The 25,446-nt window shown below is 37.0% G+C and overlaps 1 protein-coding gene across 1 annotated transcript in view; it reads right to left on the bottom strand.

Moving 5' to 3' along the window:
• Dicer1 (dicer 1, ribonuclease type III) overlaps positions 1-22,035 on the bottom strand; it is a 56,701-nt gene extending 34,666 nt beyond the window's left edge. Inside the window, exons 1-8 of the mRNA XM_013517206.1 lie at positions 21,965-22,035; positions 14,253-14,441; positions 13,448-13,610; positions 12,359-12,489; positions 11,060-11,194; positions 10,487-10,647; positions 5,804-5,972; positions 4,440-4,912 (exon numbers count right to left, since the gene is read on the bottom strand). Of these exons, the coding sequence (XP_013372660.1) occupies positions 4,440-4,912; positions 5,804-5,972; positions 10,487-10,647; positions 11,060-11,194; positions 12,359-12,489; positions 13,448-13,610; positions 14,253-14,396 (1,376 nt within the window). The 5' untranslated portion in view covers positions 14,397-14,441; positions 21,965-22,035. The remainder of the gene's footprint in view (positions 1-4,439; positions 4,913-5,803; positions 5,973-10,486; positions 10,648-11,059; positions 11,195-12,358; positions 12,490-13,447; positions 13,611-14,252; positions 14,442-21,964) is intronic.
• Between the last annotated feature and the right edge of the window lie 3,411 nt (positions 22,036-25,446).

The following is a 25,446-nucleotide window of genomic DNA, read 5'->3' as shown; positions in this document are numbered from 1 at the left end:
CTAATAGTATCCCTTCTTACATTTCATATCAATGTGAGGAAACAAAATATAATTCCTCTATAATCTTACAGAAAAAAAAACTGTCCTTGACAGTTGATACTGCATCCCCAAAATACGTCCACAAAGAACTTAAGAACTAGCATCTACTGTGTGTCAGTAATTAAATACTCACTTTTTTGTGTACGTTGTTTTTCATTAACAAACCAATAAGAGTGGGAGATACCATTACTATTTTATGTATGCCAAGGCTTTAAAAAGTTAATTTATAAAAGTAAACTGCAAATCCCTATTAAGGTAAAGGGGGTAATAAAGCATCTTGTTACCAAATAATAAAATACTCAAAAAGAATGAGGATATGTCCAAAGGACACAGGAGCTAACTTCAAATAGTTCTCAAGAGCCAACAATGGAACAATTTGGGCAACAAAATAAATTAACATAGTACTCAGTTAAATCTAAAGTATAAAATAAACATGGATCCATACTGATAAATACATGGTTGAATAACTAAATAGAAAAGTAAATAGGATAAAAAAGACAAACTTTTCATATGAGAATTCCAAACATTCTTCTCCAGGAAGAAGAGATTAGTCTCTCCCTGCTAGGATGGGCTAGACTTAGAAACTTGCTTCCAAAGCACAGAGTTAAGAAAAGGAAAAAGCACCATGTAGAAGGTGTGCACACCCTATCAAAGCCAAATAAAGTGTAACATCATCAAAAACGTTTCATGTTTATATCATGAGCCCCATTATCATGTGATCAGGGGCATGTCACCTCCACAGTACTCTTCCAAATCCTGTAACACTAGCACAATCCTCAGAATGACATTACACAACTCAAACAGAGGAATATTCCCTGAAATGCTTGACTAGTAGTCATCAAAAACATGAAAGGACAGAGAAACTGCGACACCAAAGGAGACTTGGGAGATAGGACAACAATGTGATCTAATACCTGGAATTAAAAAGAGGACAACAGAAAAAAATAGCAAAATCTAAATAAAGTCTAAAATTCAGTTAATAGTAAAGTATCAATGTTAGTTTTCTTGGGCAACCCACTTGGGGGCCCTTCTGTCCCTCTCTTGGACAGAAGCTTTCTTTTCCCCAATAAATATATTCTGCTCTTAAAAAAAAGTTTTCTTAGTTTTGACAAAAGGTGATATACAATGTTAACAATGCAGGGAAACTAGGTACGGATAATACAGTACCTCTCTGTGCTTCTTTCCAACTTTTCCATAAATCTAAAATCATTCCAAAATTAAAAGATATTGGGGGGAAAGGTAGAGGGGTAGTCAGAACGTGAACTTGGGTTTGCTCATCACCAATATCACACCATACCGGTAAACCGCATGGTAAAAGGATTGAGAGCCATTTTCTGCCACTTGATATCTGTAATTCTGGCAGGGTCACAAACGGAATTGGTTTCTTCATCTGTAATATGGTAAAAGCATCCATTTTCCGCCATCACGCAGTGCTGTGAAAACTTCTCAAAGTATATATAAAAGAACTCCATAAATTCCTCTATAAGTTAAAAGCAAAGCTGTAAACATGAGATTGTGCACATAGCTATACTCCACACAGAAGTAGCTGTGACTGATTTTTTAATCAGGAAAGTAGAAAACTACATGTGTAATGCCAGAGCTTCTATTCCCATGAAGCTGTTCACTGAAGGAGGGTTTTTCCTCCCATTAAACTGATGGAAGGAAAGAATCTGGATTTCAGGAAGTTTTTCTAAGCTTATTAAAAAAGCTTACTGGAACAAGACTTCTATTGTACATTTAATTAGCTGCTCATAAAGTCAACCCTGAGACTGCTCTTGATTCGCCCTGTAACACTAAATTCCAGCCACATTTTATGAAAGTTGATCACAATTAATCTGATCCTTAAAGTCAATAGGAAGTAACTGATTGATTCTGGATAAACTCTCAAGCTAATATTCCTGCAATGAAAACTGACACATTTCTACATAAAAATGCATGCAGATTGATTCCCAGCAGTACACCAAATGGGCAGAGCTGGGGTGGGGGTGGGCGAAATAAACTCCCATTCTTCTCTCTAAGCCTCTGAAAATTTCTTCAATCCTAATATTAGTCTATCTCGGGCAGGGAGCACATCCATAACTAGACTCAGAACTGAGCCAGTGTTAAACTTTTTGATCCCCAAAATGCCTTCCCCCCATTTTAAGAAACAACCCCTCATCAGTCAAGCAGTCCCTGGCTGTCTCCTGGCTGTCTTCCCACTGTAAAGCACCAGTATCCAGTGTTCTGTGACACCCAGGGGCATTCTGATGGTAAAAACAAATGGAAAGTAGGAGTTAGGATATTAGGATTCTAGAACTGTCTCTGCCACTGACTAGCAATTTAACATACAGCAAATCCCTTTTTCTCCTGAGGCATTTTTCTTTTTTATAAAAATAAGTGGGTTGGATTAGACAGTCAATGTGGTCCCTTTCCAACCTTAAACTTCTGATTTAAATGTAATTCAGTACCTAAAGTTATTGTACTTTATATTCATCACAAGGTTCAGGCTCAATGACTATGAAAATTACCAGACTAAAAACTGCCAGATGACTACCCTCGAGTCCAATTTCTCATTACTCAAAAAATTGTAAAGCCCCTAAACATTTAGAAACAGTTAAAGAAAAAAAATATTACCTCAGGAAACAAAGCTTAATTTTCCCTCAGAGATCACTACTTGTAAAAAAAAAAAAAAAGCTTCTTAGGGATCAAATCTGGTCAATTAATGGATCTCCTAGAAAAGTAGATTGTCTTAAGCCCAAAATAATATCCCTATTTTGGCAGAAATAGGTCCACAATCCATAAGGACCATACATTAAGTGATCATTTGGCACAAATTTAAAGTAGAGCTCCTTGGCTGAGTCATTTATCAATAAAAGTGAAGGGAAAGAAGGGAAGAAGGGAAAGAGACTGGAATCTGTAACCTGACATGCAGATTCACAGTCACCTTTACTCACATTCTCACAACTCTTCCTCAAACTCTTTTCTTCCAATTCAAAAAATTTTAATATATGGTCTAAAAACCCAAATTATAAATCCAGTTGTTCTAACCTTTTCCACCTGAAAACTTCAATCAATACTATTTAAGCATGCTGGAAAAAGTCTTTCCTCTGCTCTCAGACCACACCAACCAACAAAGACTTCTGAAACCTAAAAAGGTGTGAGGATTTCTTCCCCAGCGAGCAAGCAGTTGGTTCTGTAGCAGTGGATACCAGCTAGCTGGATGTTCTCTAATTTAATCCCATTTGACACTACCTACCTAGAGGTAGCATTAGATTGCACACAGTGTGAGGTTCAGTCCTCAAGACTACTCCCCAAATTCAGGTGCTACTGTAAGCACTAAGGTATTTTACCTGGGCATCCAATCCAGCAATTCCAAGTCAGGATTCCTACAACCTTCTCCTTGATTAATTTGCTACAGCAGCTCATGAGACTCAGAACACTTACATTCACCAGTTAACTATAAATAATAGTGCAAAAAGATGAGAGAGAGATCCATGGGCAAGGTGTGTGTGATGAAGCACAGACGTCAAGGTGAGCCACCCTCCAGGATCCTCCACATGTTCAGCTATCTAGAAATGCTCAGATCCTGCCCTTCCTGTTTTTATGCAGACTTCATTATATATGCAGGATTGATGCATCAACTCAGTTTTCCAAATCATTCCCTCCTGAAGGGTTGGAATGGGGCTAAAAGACCCAATCCTCTGATCTTGCCTTGGTCTTTCCTAGCTAACAATTTTTTTTTTCTTTTTTTTGTTTTTTTCTGGTACTGGGAATCGAACTCATGACCTTGTGCTTGCCAGGCAGGCACTGCACCACTGAGCTAAATCCCCAGCGCGTATCCCCAGGTCTTTCCTATAACCAGCCCCAACCTGAAGCAATGGAGAGTGAGGCACCCACAAAACAACTAATTAGTATACAAATCACTTTGAAGACTGCAAAACCTGTATGCCAGTAAACAGGAAGGAGTTCTATTTCACAACATCACAATACACTAACAAAAAATTAACATAATATCCAGATAAAGTTTATCCTAAGATTACCAGAAGGAGAAAGTTTGGTGAGAAATGCTTAATACCATGGCTGATAATTGAATAATAAAATCAAATACAAAATAAGGAATTCATTATTCAAATGCAAATGTTTATACCTGTTCTCTATTCCAATTTAGAATAGATTAGCATCCTTTAAGACAAAAATCTCACTCTTGCCAAAATCACCTTTAGGAAAGCAACTGTATTTATCAGACATCCCCAACACATGGACACCCATACCCAATCCCAAGACAGCATTTGAATGGGATTGAGTAGAAGACACTGACAGATCCCTCATGCCAGCTGGTCACACCATTAGTCTACACCCTTCACAGCACAAAAAGCTGCCTTTGTTCTATTTGGAAACAGATGTAAACCTGAGAGATTTACCTGTTCAGGACAACTGCTGTGTATCTTCTTTCCACAAAAATAATTCCACATAAAATATTGGTAAATGGAGAAGGAAAATTTGTCTCTGGCTTTTCTTTTTCTTCAATTTCTTCATCCTCATCCTCATCCTCAGAATCACTCCAAGACACATAATTATCCTGATTCCTATTATTATACCACTCAACACTTTCAAACTGCTGTCGCTCATATGGTTTATATTTGCGCAAGATTTCAAGCAGTTTTATTACTTTAGGAGTTACAAATTTCAGGTCAAGTGAGGCAGGTGAGAAGTGCTCTTCACATAGTGCATGTATTTTCCTTAGGAAAGTGTCTGTAAACAATAAAAATTTTCTGTGCAGCTCCTCTTGTTCATGTTTGATATATTTCTGAAGTTCTCTTACCATCATTCCAGCTACTTTATCTGCACACCAGGGTCCCAGAACTACCAATACTGCACGACAGTCTGATAGAATCTACAAAAAAATAAGAAGCCAAATACCAGCATGTAGCATCTTCACATGGGGTATAGCAGGAATTAAAACTGCCCCTTCAAAATCAGTTTACCCCACCAATATAACCCTAATATTGGGGGTGGGGGTCAGCAGTCTTCTCAGTCTTTGCTATTTCACATGTCCTCGCCTAGAACCATCATTTTTTTCCCAGCAATAATCTCATAGAAAAGATGCAATTGTATAAGGTTGATAAAACCTAATAAAACTTAATTTTATATCTGTGATTAGTGAGAACTACAACTGAGTCATTTATTTCCTGCCAAATTATGCAAAGCACTATGTTAGCAGAGCATTTTACTTTAGCAATTTTTGTTCTTCTGGAAAGAATATGATTTTCCTTAAACTTTATGTATAACATCCCCTGTCTAGATAGATGATACACAGATAGAGAGACAGATAGATATAGAGATATCATTATAATAAATATTAAAGAGAGGAAGAAGACCACTGCCCTCAAGTTCTCTTCTCAAGCTGGACCCATGAGGGAGAGTAGACTCAAGTCCAGTTACACACCAGGGAACAGCACTTCTGCTGCTACACTTCTGCTCATACAGTCCAGTCTGAGCAAGAACTATCTCACCTGATCAAAAGCAAAGCAAAACAAAACTTTGACCCATTCCTTCTACTAAAACAATGACATGAATCCTAATTCATCTCCTTAAATAAGGAAGGGCTATACTTAAACATACAAATATGAGGTAAACTTACCCTTAAGTCTACTACATATTTGATGCAAAAACCTCCAAGGAGATAAAAACATAAGGCCTTAAACTAAAATGTATGGAGACTAGCTTTTCATTTCAATATTAAAAATAAACAAAAGCTTTTCTATTACACTTTCTATATGGTTACCTGTTTAGAAATTAAAGTAGAATCTCTTTCTTTTGAATGTACAGATATATTACAGTCATTGATAAAATTAAGTGCTTCTTCTAATTCCATCAGCAGTCTTTCATAAAGCCCACTTTTGTCAGTAAATGGTCCACAATCTACCACAATCTCACATGGCTGAGAAGTATATCTGTAACATCAGAAACAAAAAAAAAAGTCATTAATATTGCAATGGCGAAAATACATTAAAACTGTTTTTCAAAAAACAAAGAGAAAAATGCTAAGAAAATATTCCAAAATTAGCAGTGGGGTGGGATCTTAGGTATTTATTCTTTCTGTAATACTAAATTTCTCCACAGAAAATGTGTAACTTTTTTGGTAAACCATTAAAGTACTATTTACAAGATATTTTCTAAAGGAAAGAGAAGAGCAGGAAGAAGATAGTACAAATTGGGCATCTACTACACTGCAAGCATTATGCCAGGAGCCTTACATATTCTCTATCTTAATCCTCACACAGGGAGTTCAAACACAGCAGGTGATTCTGTCTAACAAAACTCAGCCCTGCCTTTCAGCTACCCTACCACTAGCCCAAATACCTATGCTTCTCTTTCTAAAAGCTCACTACAACCTAAGATCCATCTACATATCTAACTCATTTCAGTTCCTGTTTTGCCCTGGGCCAACAGGCAGAGTCACCAGTCTTCCTACAGAAACACTTTTACAGTGCCATAGGTGTGTGTTAGGTTGCAAGGAACACCTCCGTAAGACTCATATTCAAAGAACTGTGCGGATACATTTCATTATTATCTCAGAGGGTTTTGTCTCGGTTTTCAGGTTTAGATTTCCAAGTTTTGCTCCCTTAGGCATCAGCCAAGCATGAAGATCACCAATGTTCAAAGGACTCAAGAAACTCAATTATTTTAAAAAGTATAAACAGCAATGCAGTAGCAGAGGGCATGTTTTGTCATTAAATGTACTGTATTGTTTCCATACTGTCTGAAATTGTCAATTTCATTTTTAATGTATCTTCCTATGGAAAACTCCTCGGCCTTCATTCATTCCTGATGTCATTCTTTCCACAAAATATAATAACCAGAAAGAGACATAGTGGTACCCTAAAAGCACATGTAATGATTTTAATTAAGAAATATAACAAGAATATATTTAATACTATAGTTTTAATTTTTCTTAACCCAAACTAGAATTTATGCTTAACTAGAATGTCATATTTGGCTAAATAGGTAATGCGTAAGCCAAAAAATTACTTAGCAGTTAATTATTTTTTTTCTTTCTTTCCTTTTGTTTTCTTTTTTTTTTTTGTGGTACTGGGAATCAAACTCAGGACCTTGCCCTTGCCAGGCAGGTATTGTGCCACTGAGCTATATCCCAAGCCCCTTAGCAGTTAATTCTTAAAATGCTCTAAGAGCTGTACTTCTCCCCAAAACTTTTACTATTAAAGGCTACACAAACTCAGGCCAGAGAAAAGCACAGGTATAGCCTTTTGACTTCCACATCATAACGAATGCTGACTCATGGACGTCAAAAATAGCATGTCTTAAAGGTCATAAGATTTTTATTTCATATGGCATTAGGATATCTAAAATGAACCTAGTAAGTCACCTTTTCTTCTCACTCTATGAAGAAAATTTCCCAAATTTCTACTAACCGCCAAGCACACTACAAAGCATTTTCCACCCATCCATGTAACTGACCACTAAAGAATCCTTTGAAACAACTGCCAATGCCATCTGGTTCAGGGAGGTGACTCACTTGAGGTTACACAGCTCAGATTTAGTGGAGCAAGTAGTCAAAACCACGTATGACTCAACTCCATAATCTGAGCAATCAGTCTTCTCTATTTGTCCCTAAGGACCATTACTTGGTAATCTTTAGCTTTTTGAAGACAATATTACTTAAGGTTATCATTATTTTAACATGAACTGAATTAGTACATTTACTTAAAAGATCACTTTCCTTCTGACTTATGAAGGCTCCAGTTGGCTTGCCCCAACTTAAGCAAATCAGTAACATGGTGAGCCTGTGTGTTTCCATGTGAAAATTACTGAAACTCAGAACTGAAACTTCCTGGCCCGGGAGGAGGGCCCCCCTGGCACCCAGGAAGCCACACGGAAGGGTGCACCGGCCTTTGGGCCGGCCCCCAGCCATGCAGGCACCCAGGAGGCAGGCCCCCGGAGCCTGGGAAGCTGAGTGGTGGCACACCCTAGTGTGCACCAGCTCTGAGGCAGGTCGCCGCAGCGTGCTCGAGAATTATCATGGCACAGAGAAGCAATGACACAATTGGCCCGCCACATGCCAGCTGCAGAGGCCCACCTGTGTACGTGCATGAATCATTCCCACATGGAGAAATCCCTGGGTATACATGCCACACAATGGGTTGCTCTTGCCCCTGCCGTTGAGAACCAGAAAGGTCCAGAGTCAGCAGAGGAGCAGCGGCAGAACAAGGACTCAGAGAACATGAGAATACAGACTACACCTGAAGACACAGAGGTCTAGTTGACCAGGGTCACGAGAGCCGTTCGGAAGCTAGAAACCAGGAGGACCTTGCAAAATACCTGGGAAGACCCCCTGGTAGCCATTCTTCCCCTGACAGTACAGGGTGCAATGGAGCAGTGCGTGGAGCTCCGCAGAGGTCTGCACCAAGATTCCTGCTGCCTGTGCTCACAGTTGGGGAGAGGACACTAACTGGTTGTGGGGTCCCAATGCGATGGGAGGCTGGAGAGAAAAAGCTACAAAAATGGCGTTCGCCTCAGATGGTTCACTTGCGATGTTAGTAAGAATTGCCTCCTCAGTATTTTATAGCTGTGACGAGGAGGAGGCCAAGGAGAGAAAACAAAGAGACTGAGAAAAAGCAGCTGCTTTTGCTGTAGCACTAAGAGAAACAGACCCTAAGTCGGATTCTCGGGGCCGCAAGAAGAACTTGATGACTACATTCATCTGCTACCACTGTTAAAAGCCAGGCCACTTCAAGAGGATCTGCCCTAAGAAGCCCCCTGGGCCATGCCCTGAATGCAAAGGAGACCACTGGAGATCGGTCTGCCCTCTGAAGCAGAGGCCCCAGAGCTCAGATTCATCCTACCAGTTAGTCCAACAGGAATGAGGGGGCTTGGGGCATACTCTGCCTTCTCCCTCTGGCCAGACTGTCATCTCCATGGAGGAGCCCCGGGTAATCATAACTATAGAGGAAAAAGAAAACAGCTTGTTGCTAGACACAGGTGCAAGTTTCTCGGTCCTTCTTTTCAATCCTGGCCTTCCTTCCAGCTGTCACACCTCAGTGAAATGAGTCACTGGTGAGGAGGTAATATGCTATTTTTCACAGCCCTTAGTCTGTAACTACTTGCTAGATCTTTCTTGTGTATCTCTGTCTTCCTGAGAAACCACTTTGAAGATCCCACCATGTATTACAGCAGCCATTGATATTTTCCTACTAATCTATCCATAACTCTGTAATGTTTCTATTGTTCCTATGCTATTTTGTACATGGATGTATGTTTATTATTATGTGTTTCCTACAACAACCACTGAGAATAGTCAATGATTATTCAGTTGGTCACTCATGTATAGCTCTATTTATTTTCTTTAGAAGCCACTTTGAAGATACCAAACTATAGTACAACTATTGATAATCTCCTACCACTTTTTGTCTGTAACTCACTATTATTTGTCTATTTGTTTTCCTGAGAAACTATCTTGTAGATAACAATATGTAAAACAACAACCATTGATAATTTCCTACCACTTTGTTTGTAACTTGGTAAGCGCCCCCATTACTATGTTATCCTTCTTTTACTCTTTAAAATAAAAATAAATAAATAAAAATCATTTGTATTTCCTTATCATTCAGTGATCATGTTATCACTCTATTTTGGTCTGTGTTCACCTTTCTGTTTCATAGTCTTTGCTAGATCCATCTATATAGAACACCCCTTTACCCTTACCAGTCTTCATCCCTTTATCCTACCTTATTTTTTCATAACACTTAATATTATGTTATTGTACTATATTTATATGCCATATCATGCATTAGTAAGTTGTAATTTATTTGCTTACTTTTTGTATTTTGTTTTCTTCTGTAAGTGCCTTGAAGGCAGGCATTATTTATTTTGTTCATTGATGCAGCCCAGTATTTCAGAAAAGCCCCCAAAGTATTTGTTAAATAAAAGAAAAAAAAATTTAAAAAAAAAAAAAAAACCCTGAAACTTCCTAAAGAAAAGACAAGTCTACAAGTTATAAATACTGTTTTCCTCAGAAATATGCAACCTATTTTCAAAACAGTAGGACGCTTGGAAATATTTTAAAATATACTACTGAATTCTCTAAAGAAATTAATGTTCTTTCAAAGCCTCACTTGAAACATCTAGATCAGAATAACAAAGCATGCACATTGACAGAAAATAACTCAAATTTACTATGGAACTCTTCAGTCTCAGAGAATATCAAGAAATAGGAGAAGCTGACATTTGCAACATAATCTGTCAAGGTAGAAATGCCTTGTCTGCTGCTCTTTGAAACCAGGCTGGATTCTTGCATCTGCAGGTAACGTACTTAATAAGGAACTCTTAGGTCTTTTTAACAGTCATTGTTCACTTACACAGGTATCTCTAAGGCACTTCAAAAGAAATCCAAGGTTTAACATTAGTTACAACTAGTCTTATTCAAGCCATGCCTGTCAGAACCACTTACCTGTCTAAGACCACCAGGTCAGTGGCAGTTTCTGCATTACTCTTAAGAATTTTCTCCAGTTTCTGAATCTTTTCTTCTAATTCTTCTGGATCACATTTCCCATTTAAAATGGAAGCAGTTAGTCCCAAAATGCGAGGACATGATGGACAATTTTCACAGAGCTAACATAGTAAAAGATACTGACAATAAAGACTTTATTTTTCAAGGTTACAGTAGAGACACTACCATATTAAAACATATCAAAATCACTGACAAACACTAAACATCAATTGTTCAGTGGAAACATCAATATACCAAGGATGACATAATATTACAGAATTACAAGTTTCTTTAAAAGATCAATATTTCAAAAGGCAGATTTAGATACACCACAAAACATTAGTATATACAGTTTACATTTAAAAACTTAAAGATTTAAATAAACATCAATATTCATTTGTTCATTCATTCATACACCAGAACCAAGTTCCAAATAATGATAATCAAAATTATTGTTTTTCACATCTTAAAAGAAAACTGCACATTGTCTGTAATTTACCTTGAATTGTTAAGAGGTAAAGTATATAAGCCTACCTTCATAATTTCTCGATAGGGGTGGTCTAGAATCGCAAGATGACACTCATCAAATACCAGAAGATTAATGTCTGATAGTGATAAGTACCCATTTTTCAAAACATTCAAGGCGACAGAGCAAGTCATAATGAGAACCTAAAATAAAACTGACATCAGTACAACCATGCCATTCACCTGCTGGATATACATATGAGATCAGATCATACAGTCATTGTACCATAGGTGAGGATTAAGAAATTCTTTGGTCAAAATTAAAAGACAAAGTCTAAATGCATAGACCAGTGGTGGTGAACTTACAGCATGTGTGCTGGAGTGGGCTGACTGCTATCATTAAAAGCTCTAAAAGGTTTGCCATCACTGATCTAGACTTTCATACACTCGAAACAAGAATTAGGGAAGAATTAAAAGATTATGAGTAAATAATTCTTAGTAAGGGAGAACATTTCTTTATAATAAATCTACTAAACCTACTTCAGTCTATATTTTGACTGACGAGACCCATTAATTTAGTCAAATCACAAAACAATTCACTGCTTTTACTCCCCCCCCCCCACTGAACTGGCAACGTCTTCTGGATGACTCAATATTCTTTTTCATAGCCTATCATTCTGTGGCCATTTAAGTGCTTTACTTATGAGGATTTATCCCAATATGTGAGAAATATCAGTAGACTGCAGGTTGTTTAAAGTCAGTAGGGGGCCAGGGATTTAGTTCAGTGGCACAGCACCTGCCTGGCAAGTGTGAGGTTGTGAATTCAATTCCTGGTACTAAAAAAAAAGAATAAAGTCAGTAGGAAGCAGCTCCTAACCACTCTGTATTTCCCAGCACCACACACAAATACCCTCAGAACATACTGCTTACACAGAAAAATGAGGAAGTTAGAGGGAATTTGCATCAAAGATACAAACACCCCAGCAAAGATATTTCTTCAGTTTCAATATATTTAACTTAAGAGTAAATTTTCTGAAAGCAGACTCTCTGCAAGTTGGAAACAGTCAAGGAATTTGTGTTTTCTAAGTAAGCAACCACAAATGTTGGTTTTTTTCCCTAAAGATTAAAAGCAACAGAAATTAGTAATTTAGTTGGTATTCAAACAAGAAAGAGCACATAAGGGCTAAGTCTCTAGGCTGAGAAAGAGCAAGAAAGTACGAATTGTTTAACATAACTCAGATAACCAGAGCTATAGGTCATTTTACAAACCAAGTCAAGGACTTGTAGAATTTATAAAGTGAAATTTTCTCTAGAAATTTCTCTAGTAGTGAAATTTCTCTAGTAGAATTTATAAAGTGAAATTACTACCTGGTGCTTAGTAAATTCTTGGTTCCATCTCTCTTTTGTCCAAGATGCATTTACTTCTATGTTTGAGTATTCCCCAACCTTGAGATCTGAATGAGTTCTGACAGCTGACACTTGTTGAGCAACCTGGTTCGCTGATTACAAATACAACACTCCATGTTAATATAAGAAGTCTTGTCCAGTTGGCTCTTTGGACAACTAATGATTAAAATAGTTATGAAAATCTTTGTAGCTCTTACACCTAACCCCTCGCTTTTTAAACAGCCAATTTAAAATCACAGCTCCGGGCCAGGGTGATAGCTCAGCGGTACAAGTGCCTGCCTAGCAAGTGCAAGGTCCTGAGTTTGATTCCCAGTACCAAAAAAATTTAAAAATAAAATAAAATAAAATCACAGTTCCAAAGTCACCCTCCAAGATGCACTTACAAGACTTGCCACTTGACCTTCTGTCACTCATTCCAAAGAACTTTACACCACATAAGACTATTCCTTCCAGGCTGGAATGGTAGCCACTCCAGCTCTACCCCTCCTGCTTCCCCCAGTAAAACCAGATTATCTCACCAAGAAATGAGACCATCTCATGTGTACTTAAAGTATAGTTACGCTGAGCCAATCTACAAAACAGGGAAAGCCTGACATGGTTATACAAGGACCCATCAGCCTAGGATCACAATTTGTTTTTTATTTTGACATATAATCCCAGACATAAAAATCTGTATTTCAAACTTATTGAATAAACCTATTTTTAAAAGGCATATAATTTTCTTTCACAAAATTATAAATCAAAAAGATATATATCTCCTAAATCAAGAATAAACTGAAACATCAACAACAGAAATAACTATAACTTAGATTACATTATGTTCCTAAAGTAATTCATTCTAAAGAAATGCAGAATCGGAGCAACTGAAAGAAATACTATAAAGAAACAAAATGATACTTTTACTAGCAGAGCTCTGAAAAGCACATCACTGTATTTGTCTAATTCTCTTCACTTTCAATAATTTAACTTAATATCCACTGAGACAATCTGCTTAAACATAAATCTCATCCAATTTTCTTCACACAACTTGATAAAATAATTTTTTATTACCAGAGTTGACCAAGAACACAGTCCTTTTTCCATTTCGGCTGAAGTCTCCCCTGATCTGATAGGACAGCTCTTTAGTGAGTAGTACTGCAATAAATGTCTTCCCTGAGCCAGTGTTTAAACAGACGATGGTATTATGATCCAGAGCTGCTTCGAGCAGTTCAACCTAGAAATATGGTGGAAAAAAGAATTATATACTCATACCTAAGTACAAAATTTAGAAAATTGGATTCTATTTTAAAACCAGGAAATTTCATTATTTTCTAAAATCTTCCTTTAATAATTTTGCCCAAGAGAAAAACTTTTATATTTTTACATAATAATAACAATCAGAAATAAAATGTTTACTAAATATAGCTGTGTTGTAAATACATGTTGAAAGAGCATCTATAATTTCTTCATTTAAGAATTAATTTTTGCACAGAGTATTTCTGTAGAATAATACGAATGACTAAACTTACAATAATCGTAGTTCTGCCAGTTCACAGCTGAGTATTTTCAAAGTTGAGTATTATCAAACCAATCTCAATTTCTACCCAGCTCATTAGGACAGACACACCCAAATGGATACTAAGGAAGAGTGAATTTATAGAGGAGAAAACAAGAAACTTCACAAATAGAACTAACAAATCAACCACCCAGCAGATGTTAGAAAAGGACTATTAAGAACAAGTGTTTTGAATGGGAAAATTAATCAGAAGAGGGAGGCTTGGAGAAGGGTAAATGAGTTTTATAAGTTATGTCAACTATATGCTAATTTATTCCATTTTAGTGAAAAATGCTCCAGTATTAGTGTTTTCATTAGTACCTGATATTTTCTTGGCGTATAAATGTTATCATGAATTGCTTCTTGTTGCCATGGCAGTCCAAAGAAAGGACCCATTGGTGAGGAAGCAGGGGTCATGAGCTGCAGGCCTGCCATGCTGAGGGGTTGCAAAGCAGGGCTTTTCATTCATCCAGTGTTTCTTTCATTGCATTTTTGTTCTAGCACAGCTTACTACAAAAGGGAAAAAGAATACCATTACACAACCATGCAGGGTTAAAACAAAAGAAAGCACAGAAACAAGAGAAACATCAGAATATAATTTCCAGAGGCCTTTTGAAACTCTTCCTATAGTTGTTTTAGCTTTCACTTAATCTAAAAGGATTGTTTTAGAAGTCAAGCATTCTATACCTGACCCAGCAGTTCTATGCTTGGAAATGCGTCTTAAAGAATCAGAAAAAGGCACAAAGGTATAAGTACATGGGTACATGTTGCTGCATTATCTAAAAGCAAGAACTTTAAAATATATTAGTAGAAAATTGGCTAAATAATGTATAGTTAAGGAAATACCTTAAATCTTTTAAGATTATGTGTAGCTATATTAACTAACATAGAACAGTGTCCAAAATATGCTTTTAAAACAAAATGTATACTATGATGTCTTGTTAAATATGTATATACAAGACTATATATAATATGTAATAGTAAATACATGAACATACTCTCTATAAATTCTATGATGTTATTATTGACAGAACAATGACACATATGGGAACATGCTTAGCACTGTGCCTACACCATAGAAAAGATGTGAACACTTTTTTTTTTTTTTTTTTTTTCCCCCTCCGGTACCAGGAACCGAACTCACGACCTTGCGCTTGCCAGGCAGGCGCTTTTGCCACTGAGCTAAATCCCCAGCCCCCAAGATGTGAACACTTGATCTAATTATTTCACTTATCAAAAGGCCACGAACACAGAAGGTGTTTTACTCAACTACCAATCTACCATAATTGGACACTGACCAACTATTTAGATATGTATCTTTGAAACTACAAATATCCTCCATAAACTCAAGTATGCCATTCTGTGAAATGAACATTTTTTTCATGCTATCTAAGCACTCTTCCATATTTCATATTTTGTCTACACTTTTATTATGCAAGATGACAAAATAAAAATTGGATTTTTAAAAAATTCCTAACCAGAACAGAGGGCTAGGATTTCAAATCTCTGTAGAAGTCCACCACCAGCATTCTGGACAGTCGGCAGAATGTAATGTTGCTCGCAGGGAATTTTCTCCTTTATGCTACTTTGGAGTGTTCACTGCATCTATGAAACTGGACAGAGAATCCAGCTCTTTGTTCCCTGACAACAAGCTTTCTGACTCTTCCTGACATGGTGCAATTATAACCATCATACAAAACATCATTAAGGTGTTCTATCTACTCCACCAAGAAGTCTTAAGTATAGAGTCTACTTCATGCCCAGGCACCATACTCAACTCTAATTTCAGAGATTAATTCTGTTGACAAAAATCAACATCCAGCTACTACAAAGTGCTATCTCAAGAAATGGCCTGGAGGACCTCGCTACAGGCGTTGAGGACCCCCTCAAGAAAGCTATCTGCAGATCAGAGTGCAACCATTCTCCTTATCTTTCTCACAGAAAGTGGCACGCAGAGTACAACACATTATAAGAAACTAACAAGCCGTATTTTCCTGGATCTAAGAAACTATGTTCGTTTTCTACTAAGTCAAGGCCCCAACTGCTACTGTTTTCACACTGTGCCTGACATCCACTTTTCCAAAATCCTCAGATCCTCAGGATTTGCAGGCTCATCAGTCCAACTTTCTTTTTCTCAGCAACAGCTACCAATAAGCCCATGTTGAAGTCAAGTTCTAACTTTGTGGGGTCAATAGGCCACGCTGAAGGTCCAAGACTAAGGCAGGCACTTCCACCCACTTTCCTGCGCTACCCATTTTCATGATACCTGTCTACCTCTCCATAAGCACAGCTGCTCACTGTCTAGCACTGTGTGCTCTGCAGTCTGATCTCTTCCTTTTCACTCAACATACTAATCCAGATCTGTCAAAGAAGTGGGAAGGCATCAGGGAAGATGCCATCAGGACAAAAGGGAATGTAAGAGGAAGGAGAAAAGAGGCAAATGACGCAAGCAGTCAACACATCTTCCCCTGCTTCTAGAAACCAGGCACATCTGGGAGCCAACAGCACCCCTCTTCTCTCCAACTAGTGCGGTTTCTTCTCATCTAGGTAATGTCAATAACAATCCAGGAAAGTAGTCTACAAAATAAATGAAGAGTATTCTTATTTTTTAAAGGGGGAAGGCTATATTCTTCCGAACTGTCAGTACCAGCTAAGCATGATGGAACATGCCTATAACCCCAGCACTCTAGGAAGTTGTGGCAGAGATCAGAAGTTTCCATCTACTTGGCCAACTGAGTGACACCTGTCTCAAAATTTTAAAAAAGGCTGGGGATTGTTGGGAGCCACTGGAGCTAGAAATAGGTCATATGTTGAGGGCAGGACAGAGCCAGAGTGCCTCTAGCAGTCAAGCTACCTCAGTCTTGAGAAAAACATCCTGCCTGGACAATTACAGTCATTAGTTGCTAGGCAACATTACCTCTCCTGACACTAACTTTGCAAGGGTATAAATAAATGCCTCTACTATTGTTATTCAGTCCCCTTGCCCATCAGGTAAGAGGTCACTCCACCTGACCCCAGCTATTATCTCTTGTCTTTATTTTCTAAATCCCCTCCCTGGGACCACTGAGAAACCACCGAGTCCTACAGGGGATGTCGATCACTGTGAAGGCCCTAGTGTACACACACACACCAAGAAAAGGTGACTGTCATAAAATGCAAACTATGAAATGCTATAGCTTAATGAGGCATGACAACTAAACATAATACTTGGTATCAGATGGGGTCTTGTACCAAAAAAAAAAAAAATGCCATACAGGATTTTCTAAACTAATTATATTAAAGGTAAAAAGTGTGATGTTTTGAAATACACAGTAAACTATGACAGTCAAGCTAATTAACACATTTACCTCTTTACATAGTTGTTTTTGGTGTGGTAAGAAACATTTAAGACCTACTTCCTTAGCAAACTCTGGTATACCATACATACAATTACTAACTACAACCCTCAGGTTGTACGTTAGGTTTCTAGAACTTATTCATCTTACAAAACTGTACCCCTTAATCAGTATCTCCTCATTTCAACCTTCCTCCCACATCTGATAATCACCATTCTATTCTCTGTCTGCAAAAATTTTACTTTTGTTGATCTGACATGGAAGTGAGACGATGAACTATTTGTTGTTGGGTGGCTGGTTTACTTTACTTAGCATAATGTCCTAAATGTTCATCGATGTTAGTGCAAATGGCAAGATCTCCTTCCTTTCTAGAACTGAACATTCTCGACTGTGTACATATATATGAGAGTGATCACTTATCTGAGGACACAAATTTAAACTATTTCTCAGTGACTGTGAATATGATGTAACAAACACACAACTGCAAATGTCTCTTGGAGATACTGATTCTATTCATAAAGAATACTGTTTAACATGTTTTTTTAAACTTTAGGTAACAGTAATATTAAAATTCCTGAAGCTGATATTCTTATTCTAAGGAATTACACACTTAAATATTTAGGGGGAGAGGGTCATAATGTATCAAACTTATTCTCAAATGGTTCGAAAAAAGAATCTACATATAAGAGGAAGAAGAAAAACTGATAAATGAGGCCCAGTGGGTAAAACAGACAAGGTATGATAGAAAAATGCAGAGAATGTTTACTTTTTTAAAAATTATTATAGTAAAAGACACATTGTCATTAATTCCCACCTACAAAAAAAAAATTCTTTCTTTGAAAACACTTACATCATCACTCTTGCCACTTTTCCAAAGCAGTTCTGGAAGCCTTCTTTTATCTCTCTAGTTAGACTACATGCAATGTTCTAAAGCAATTAAAAATGTTTACCTTTCATGGCCGTTTTGACTTTGGGAAAGAGCCAGAAGTTGCACAGAGTGAAACCTGTTGAATAAGGTGGATAAGATATACCACAACGTTTTTACCAGCCCACCTTTCTACTTGGCAGCAGCACTCGCCATTTTTTTTTTTTTTTAATCATACCTTGTGAAAACACTCATGAAAGAGGACTTCCAGAACTGCTTCAGAAAGTGTCAAGAATGATGGGATAAGTGTGTTTGAAGTGATTGAGTATTTTGAAGAGGTTAATGGCAGTGTGTCTTTTACTGTAATAAATTTTTTATGTATACATTAACCATATGTTATGATCATACCTCATATTTTTGTCTTATTCTAATTCTTGCAATCTTTTTCTCCATTTTCTGAATAATATTCCTGTGTATGTTTATGTACCTACATTCATCCACTGGCAGACATGGGTTCTTCAAATTGGCCACAGTGGGGCCAGGGATATAGCTCAGTGGCACAGCACCTGCCTGGCAAGCACAAGGTCCTGAGTTTAATTCCCAGTACCAAAACAAGGAAAAAAATAATAAATTGGCCACTGTGAATAATGCTGCAATAAACACACAAGTAATCTTTTAGAGATACTGGTCTCAGTCATAAAGGAAATACTAATCTCTATTAAATTTTTATACTGTAATTTAAATACTCCTTTCCTTTATGTATCCAAACACACAATTACAACAGATTCTGCGGCTGTCTCTCAAATACCACTTGTACTTATTCCACAAAAACAGCTGGTGCCCAACTCTGTGAAGTCTCAGTCAAACAGCAGCTCACTGAATTCATCAAGGATCCAGTTTCTTACTTTCTGTGAGTGACCCAGACCTGAGCCCATGGGCACATGACTCTCCCTTGGCTAAAAGAGCTAGTTCATGCTAATCCAATGACAAAAAGTTACCACTTTCTTTTGGTGATTGAAAAGAAATTCTTACCCTATGAACATGGTACAAGAAATTATCAGCTCCATCTGCTGCTCAAATTACCCTAATGTATGAAAAAATCCAGTCTTAAGATAAATCTAGCACCGCAAAGAGCAAAAATTGGAGAAACTAGGCCCTTACTAATATCAATTATCCGCTGGGCTGCTGGATCTACCAACTTCAAAATCTAGCCTCAATTATTTGAGCCCACAAATTCCCTGATTATCCAAGCTAACCTGAAATTTCTGAGACTCATAAATGAAAGCAAACCAGCTGATACCCGAAATCACTATTATCTCTCCAGGTAAAAAGTCTAGGTAGAAAAAGAGAGAAAAGAATAGAAATGAACACAAAACAAAGTAAGGGCATGAAAGAGGAAAGGAAAAAGGAAAGTCAGGGGCAGACACAAAGAAAGGGATCAGAACAGGAACGAGATAAAGAAGAGGTCCTGCAAAGACATCCCAGAAAGCTGAAAAGCTCTGTAGGAAAGAAGTCCTGAATCTAGCACCACTTCCACTCCAAGAAACAAGGGAGGAATTCCATCTAGCAGTTTCTGAGATTTCTGAAACAGAAATTTACTACTTGTCTTTATGAGTATTTTTTTTTTCACTTTCTGCTGTCTGTAAATCTTTTTTAAAACTACAAAGGATCAAATGCTTATTTCAGAAACAAATTACGAAAAAATCTGGACAATTTTCCCTCCATAGTAAGTCAAGGAAGGAAATCAATCTTGTTTGAAAACATGAAAGTAAAAGCACAAAGAACAGGCAAGCCAGGGAATCTGGCCCAAGACCAACATGGCGGACCAAAATTCCAGCTGAAAAATAAGACACTGATTGCCACTGATTCCCATGCCCTGCATCATGTCCAGATATCAACTTCACCCATGTGTGACACTCCTACTCCTACAGACCAGCAAGGTAAAAAGCTTGGAGAAGGAAGAGATGCAAGTTGATCTATGTTCAGGCTATGCTCCTAGACGCTCAAAACACAGAAATCATTTGTTACCAAGACACTTTGCACGACTATTCCTACCCCACCATACAATTTGCACAAAATCTGGGGTAAAGGCTAGGTGGGTAGTCTCTTTAAGAATCAATCTGAAAATTAAAGTGAAGAAAACAACAAGCAATGTCAAAATGTAAGTATAAGGTATATCAGCATTTTGGCTGATACAGATATGTACCATTACAAAAGGAAATGTCAAAAACATGCAATATAGACATGAAATATCATCATTAAAAGACAAAGATTCTATGTGCTTTCACAAAACAAAACGAAACAAAACAAAACAAAAAAGCTATAAGGAGTGATACAAACTTTTAGAAGAAAATTTATAGAAAAGAAACTTGATAGGAAATGGGAAATGAATCAAAGCACACTGGTCTGTGCTATCTGGTCCCTAAGGATACTCTGAACATCACTGTCCCACACCCAGGATTGTGTAAGCCTGCCCACAACTACCTTCTTGGTCAGATCATTCACTGAGCGTACAAAGCTACCTCTGCTTCGTCACCATTCACCAACATTTCCACAAATGAAGTGCAATCTCAGTTGGCTAAATGTCTACTGCTCCTCAATGACCACCTAAATGTATTTATTCCTGTATTTTAATCCTATGTGTTCAACCCAATTCACCCAGTTATGCTGTGTAAATTTAGATTATATTGTCTAATTTCCACAAACTAAAGTGTACCTTAATTTTAAAAGAATTCTTACTCAAATAATTTCTTTTAAAACTCTATTCTTACTAAAAAATTATCAACTAAATTAGACTAGAATTTTCTTGAGTGCAGGTGCCGAATATCTTTTCATTGTATTACTCAATGTCCTGAACCATACGCAGGACATGGTAAACAAACAATGCAGAACGACGACAATGGTGCCTGAGTGTTCAAACACTTTCCATCTGCTCTCACCATCTGTATTGCATCACATACATTTATAGAGACTCATGTGAACACACCTATTCTTTTGGTGGACTGCATACTCTAGAAGAAAATGTGTGTCTCATTCTCTGTATCTCTTAAATTTCCTACTGGAATATTCCACATGTACATTTAAGTGTCTTACAAAGTGAGTCAAAGACTCATGAATGCCCACATCATAAAGTATAGCATGGAATGATGGATGGTTTCCTAAGTATTTCTATTTGATTTAAAAATGCACATCTACCCAACTCCTACCAGCCCTGGAGGATGAATGTAGGAGAAGATTTACAAGGGTATAGAAGATAGCAATTTAACCCTTTTGATTACACTTTCCAGTCATAGCATTTAAATTAATTTTCATTTATTTCAGCTATAGTAGCTGGCCCCAGTAATGTACTTTCTAATTAAGAAAAGCAAATCCAAGATTTTAAAACTCAAGAGGAAATTAACAATGTAAAATCAGAAAAACGTACAATTTTTCCAATTTTTACCTTCCTTAGCATGTTTGAGAATATTTTTTTCAACCTGACCTTAATAAAAAAGCCTAAACTGCTCTGGTAAGTAAAAGTTCTAGTTTTATGCATGAACTTACTATGCTTAACTGCTTTGGCAGAACCAAAAAGAGTAACTTCAAACGACTGTTTTACAACTACAGGTCAAATAATCTACACTTACGGAACTGGTAAGACTGCCACATAGCTTCTCTACGTTACTCACAGAGAAATAATTTAGTAGGGCCAGGGACATAACTCAATGGTAGAACCTGTGCCTTGCAGTGCAAGCCACTAGGTTCAATCCCAGTACCGTAAACAAAATACAGTAACTTTGTAAAACACAAAGATAAACCTTCTATTTTCTACATATGATAAATCACAGATTTACCATTTTAATGTTTGAGATCTCTATGTTGCTGTAGTTAGAACTGCATCTTGACACTGCGATAGCACTTTATTGGAAAATTGCAGCATGGTCAAACTTCTGCTCTAAAAATGCAAAAATAGCCAAGTATGAGAGCCCTGTAAACTACACATACACACACGGTAGCACTACTAATAGAGCTGGACAAAAGGTCATTATTTTGCAGGAAATTTTAAACAAAAGACATTTGGGTTATGTTAGGATAGCCAGCCTTATCCTAAAACAAAGAACAAGAGAATGAGATACAATAACATGCTGATCTTCCAGAGACTGAGAGAAAAAGCTAGAGAAAAGACCAAGAAAAAAATTTCAAAAAAAAAACAAAAAACCACAAATCACAGTACATAAATTTTAAAGGTCATGCACTATAGATAGAAAAATGTAGAAATAATTATATCTTATTTCCTAAATTCACATATATAAAAGAAATAAAGCAGTGCACCACAGAGGTACGTGGCTGAGAAACCCAAACAACCTAGTAATAAGTCTAATACATGTATGAATCCAATTTCCCAAAATGAAATTAGAAACAAATTCAAAAAACAGTTAAATCTTCACTATAAGCTCTTTATAGAATTAGTATATGAATTAAAAAATTCAAGAACACAGTTAACAGTGTTGGTGTTAGGGAGAAATTTAAATTTGGGGTGCCTCTCCTAAATGAGATTATAAAGCAAAAACAGAGAAAGTACTGGGCATGGTGGTACACACTGTAATCCCAGCACTTGGGAGACTAATGCAGGAAGATCTCTACAAATTCAAGGCCAGCCTTGACTACAGAGAGTCCAAGACCAGCCTGGACTATAGAGACCCCATCTCAAAAAAACAAAAGCAACTAAGAAAGCAGTAAGTACTGACATGAAAAGCTTAACTTAATCAAAATATACTGATTTTTGTTAGCTGTAATACCAGATTTTATCTTTCCTCATGAGCTTACTATAATACCTATGCTACCAAAAGCTCAGAAAGCATACATAATATGATGGTCTCTTTTTTACTTAATCTACTTCCAGGCCTTCAACACATTCATAGGAAGAATAAGCTTTCCCATATCATACCTTGTTTTGTTTTGTTTTGTTTATTTTGCTAAGATATTAAGAAAGGAGCCAGGACAACCTTTATACTACTTGCATATAATCATACTTACCTCAAAATACTGATTCTAAGTTTTCTCAGCGTTTCCAAGTCAGCATTAATTCATACCTAAGGTAACCTAATAGCAATCTGATAAAGTATTTTAGAAAAGACAACTCAGTTTTAAAAAACAATTTTCAGAAATTAGCTAACTGAACAATTTCGATACTTAACAAAATTTTCATATTCAGAGTAACAGCCTTCATAAAAGTATTCATGTATGTACTGGGAAACTAGAAGACAGTCTTGTATGTATCTGAAAAAGCTGCCCTTTAAAATTAATATTACGTTCTAATACAACTGAAGAAAAATTTTTAAAAAGCCTTTGTGGGCATATCCAATTAGATATAAGGGAGAACTCTTGGCAGTAAATTATATATTCCACCAATAAAACTTCATAAACACTATAGTGAATCAGTGTTATACTTTACATAAGCGTATCTTCCTATCTCTCAGTATATCACTTCATTTCCTAAGGTAATCTCATCCTCCATTTGATTTTTAATTCCAATTTTTACTGCCACCTCCTAAGAGATGAAGACAAAACACACAAACATGGCCTGATATATTACACTCTAGATTATTTCCGATTTAGATTCACCTCTTTTCTACTTATATAACCAAAAGAATAATAAACTGATAATTCTTTAAAATTCAATGCAACTCAACTATTACAAAATTAGTTCTAAATTATCCAAATTATTTCCCTACACAACTCTGTATATAATTAGAAAGAGTATATGCAGGGGCTCGGGATTTAGCTCAGTGGCACAGCACCTGCCCGACAAGAGCAAGGTGGTGAGTTTGATCCCCAGTACCGGAAAAAAAAAAAAAAAGAAAGAGTATATCCAAGTCTAAGGGCAACTTATTTTACACTGCTAATACAAAGCAAGTAGGTCACTAATATTAATTTAAAACCATGAATTAATTTATAATTAAATTCTAAACCTGCAAAATCCTGTTTCACAGGTACTTTAAGATAACTCTGAAACAGACAAGCCAATACCAAACATCTGGCCAAGTTTTAGTACAAACCAACAAAGTCAGCATCTAAATGGAGTAAGCAGACTGCATCCTTTCAAAGACTAATAATAAGAGAAGATAATTAACTCTACCAGTTGAAGCCTAAAACCATCTAGAGCTTCATGATATAAACTTTCAAAACCAGTTCACAGAAACTTCCAACTCATCTATTTCATTGTCTTAGAGATTCCAACACCATTAACTTTACAAATATTACCACCTTTTTTCATTCCTTTTGTCAAGCTCACAATCTGCAACTATGAAATCTCATGTTAAAGCAAAGAGAAAAAAATATAGTATGGACACTGTGGCATTAACACTGTCAAAAGTATTCCAGTACTCTAAAGGTAAAAAATGTTAAGCTCCTTGCAACAAAAGAGCTGTGGGAAATGTAAGGCACCGCTGTCACTGTAACCAACCCTCAGTCACTGAGGCCATCATGTATGGATACAAAGTAACAGGCTGATATGACTGTATGGCAAAAGGCTGAATACAAATTTTAAAAAGAGCCATAATTCTTCCTCTTTAAAAAAAGAGAGAAAAAGATCCCTCTCCCTTTCTCTTTTTTAGAGTTTCTTTCTCTTTCTCTTTCCCATTCAGTGCAATAAATCTAAGCCTCCAGTCTCATAACTACAAACTGTTTCCTGTAAGACTTGAGAGATATCTCTGAAACATACTTAAGAAAGGCAACACTCAATTTCCCAGTTTTCTAGGAGAAAATGGGCCTAATTTCTAACCTGACTCCAAACTGTAAAACCTACCTCTGGTCATAAAGATAGGAGAAAATAAGCAATTTTGTCTTGAAAACATAGGTGTAATGAATTATAACCACTGCTAAGATTGAAGAAAAATTACATGAAAACAACACTGAAAGAACCTTTCAGAATACAGCTAGAAGGCCATTGGCCAGAGGGACTCACATACACGATGCCAGCTGCTATCAGGCGCAGGAACTTTGGTTCCCTTTGGACTACGAGCAGCTACAGCAGATAACTACACTGTGCAAGGGACTCAAGACGTATGAGAGGTCATAGGACTCTTGTTTTATGGACATTTTTACTAAATATAAACATTCTTTCTTTCATTTTCTATTAGTCACACAGGCCCTGTCACATACTACCTGTTCTTAACTCCAAAAGATTCCCCAGTAAAGAATTTTTACTAGCCAGGCATGGTGGCATATGCCTATAATACCAGCACTTGGGAGGCTGAGGCAGGAGGATAACTTTGAGTCTGAGGCCAGCCTGGGCTACACAGTAAGTTCACGGCCAGCTGGAACTGCAAAGTGA

Source organism: Chinchilla lanigera, unplaced genomic scaffold (assembly GCF_000276665.1).
Source record: "Chinchilla lanigera isolate Chin_1 unplaced genomic scaffold, ChiLan1.0 scaffold00037, whole genome shotgun sequence".
In the NCBI taxonomy this organism is placed as follows: domain Eukaryota; kingdom Metazoa; phylum Chordata; class Mammalia; order Rodentia; family Chinchillidae; genus Chinchilla; species Chinchilla lanigera.
Note: the sequence above shows the minus strand (reverse complement) of the source record. Positions and strands in the feature narration are given on the sequence as shown.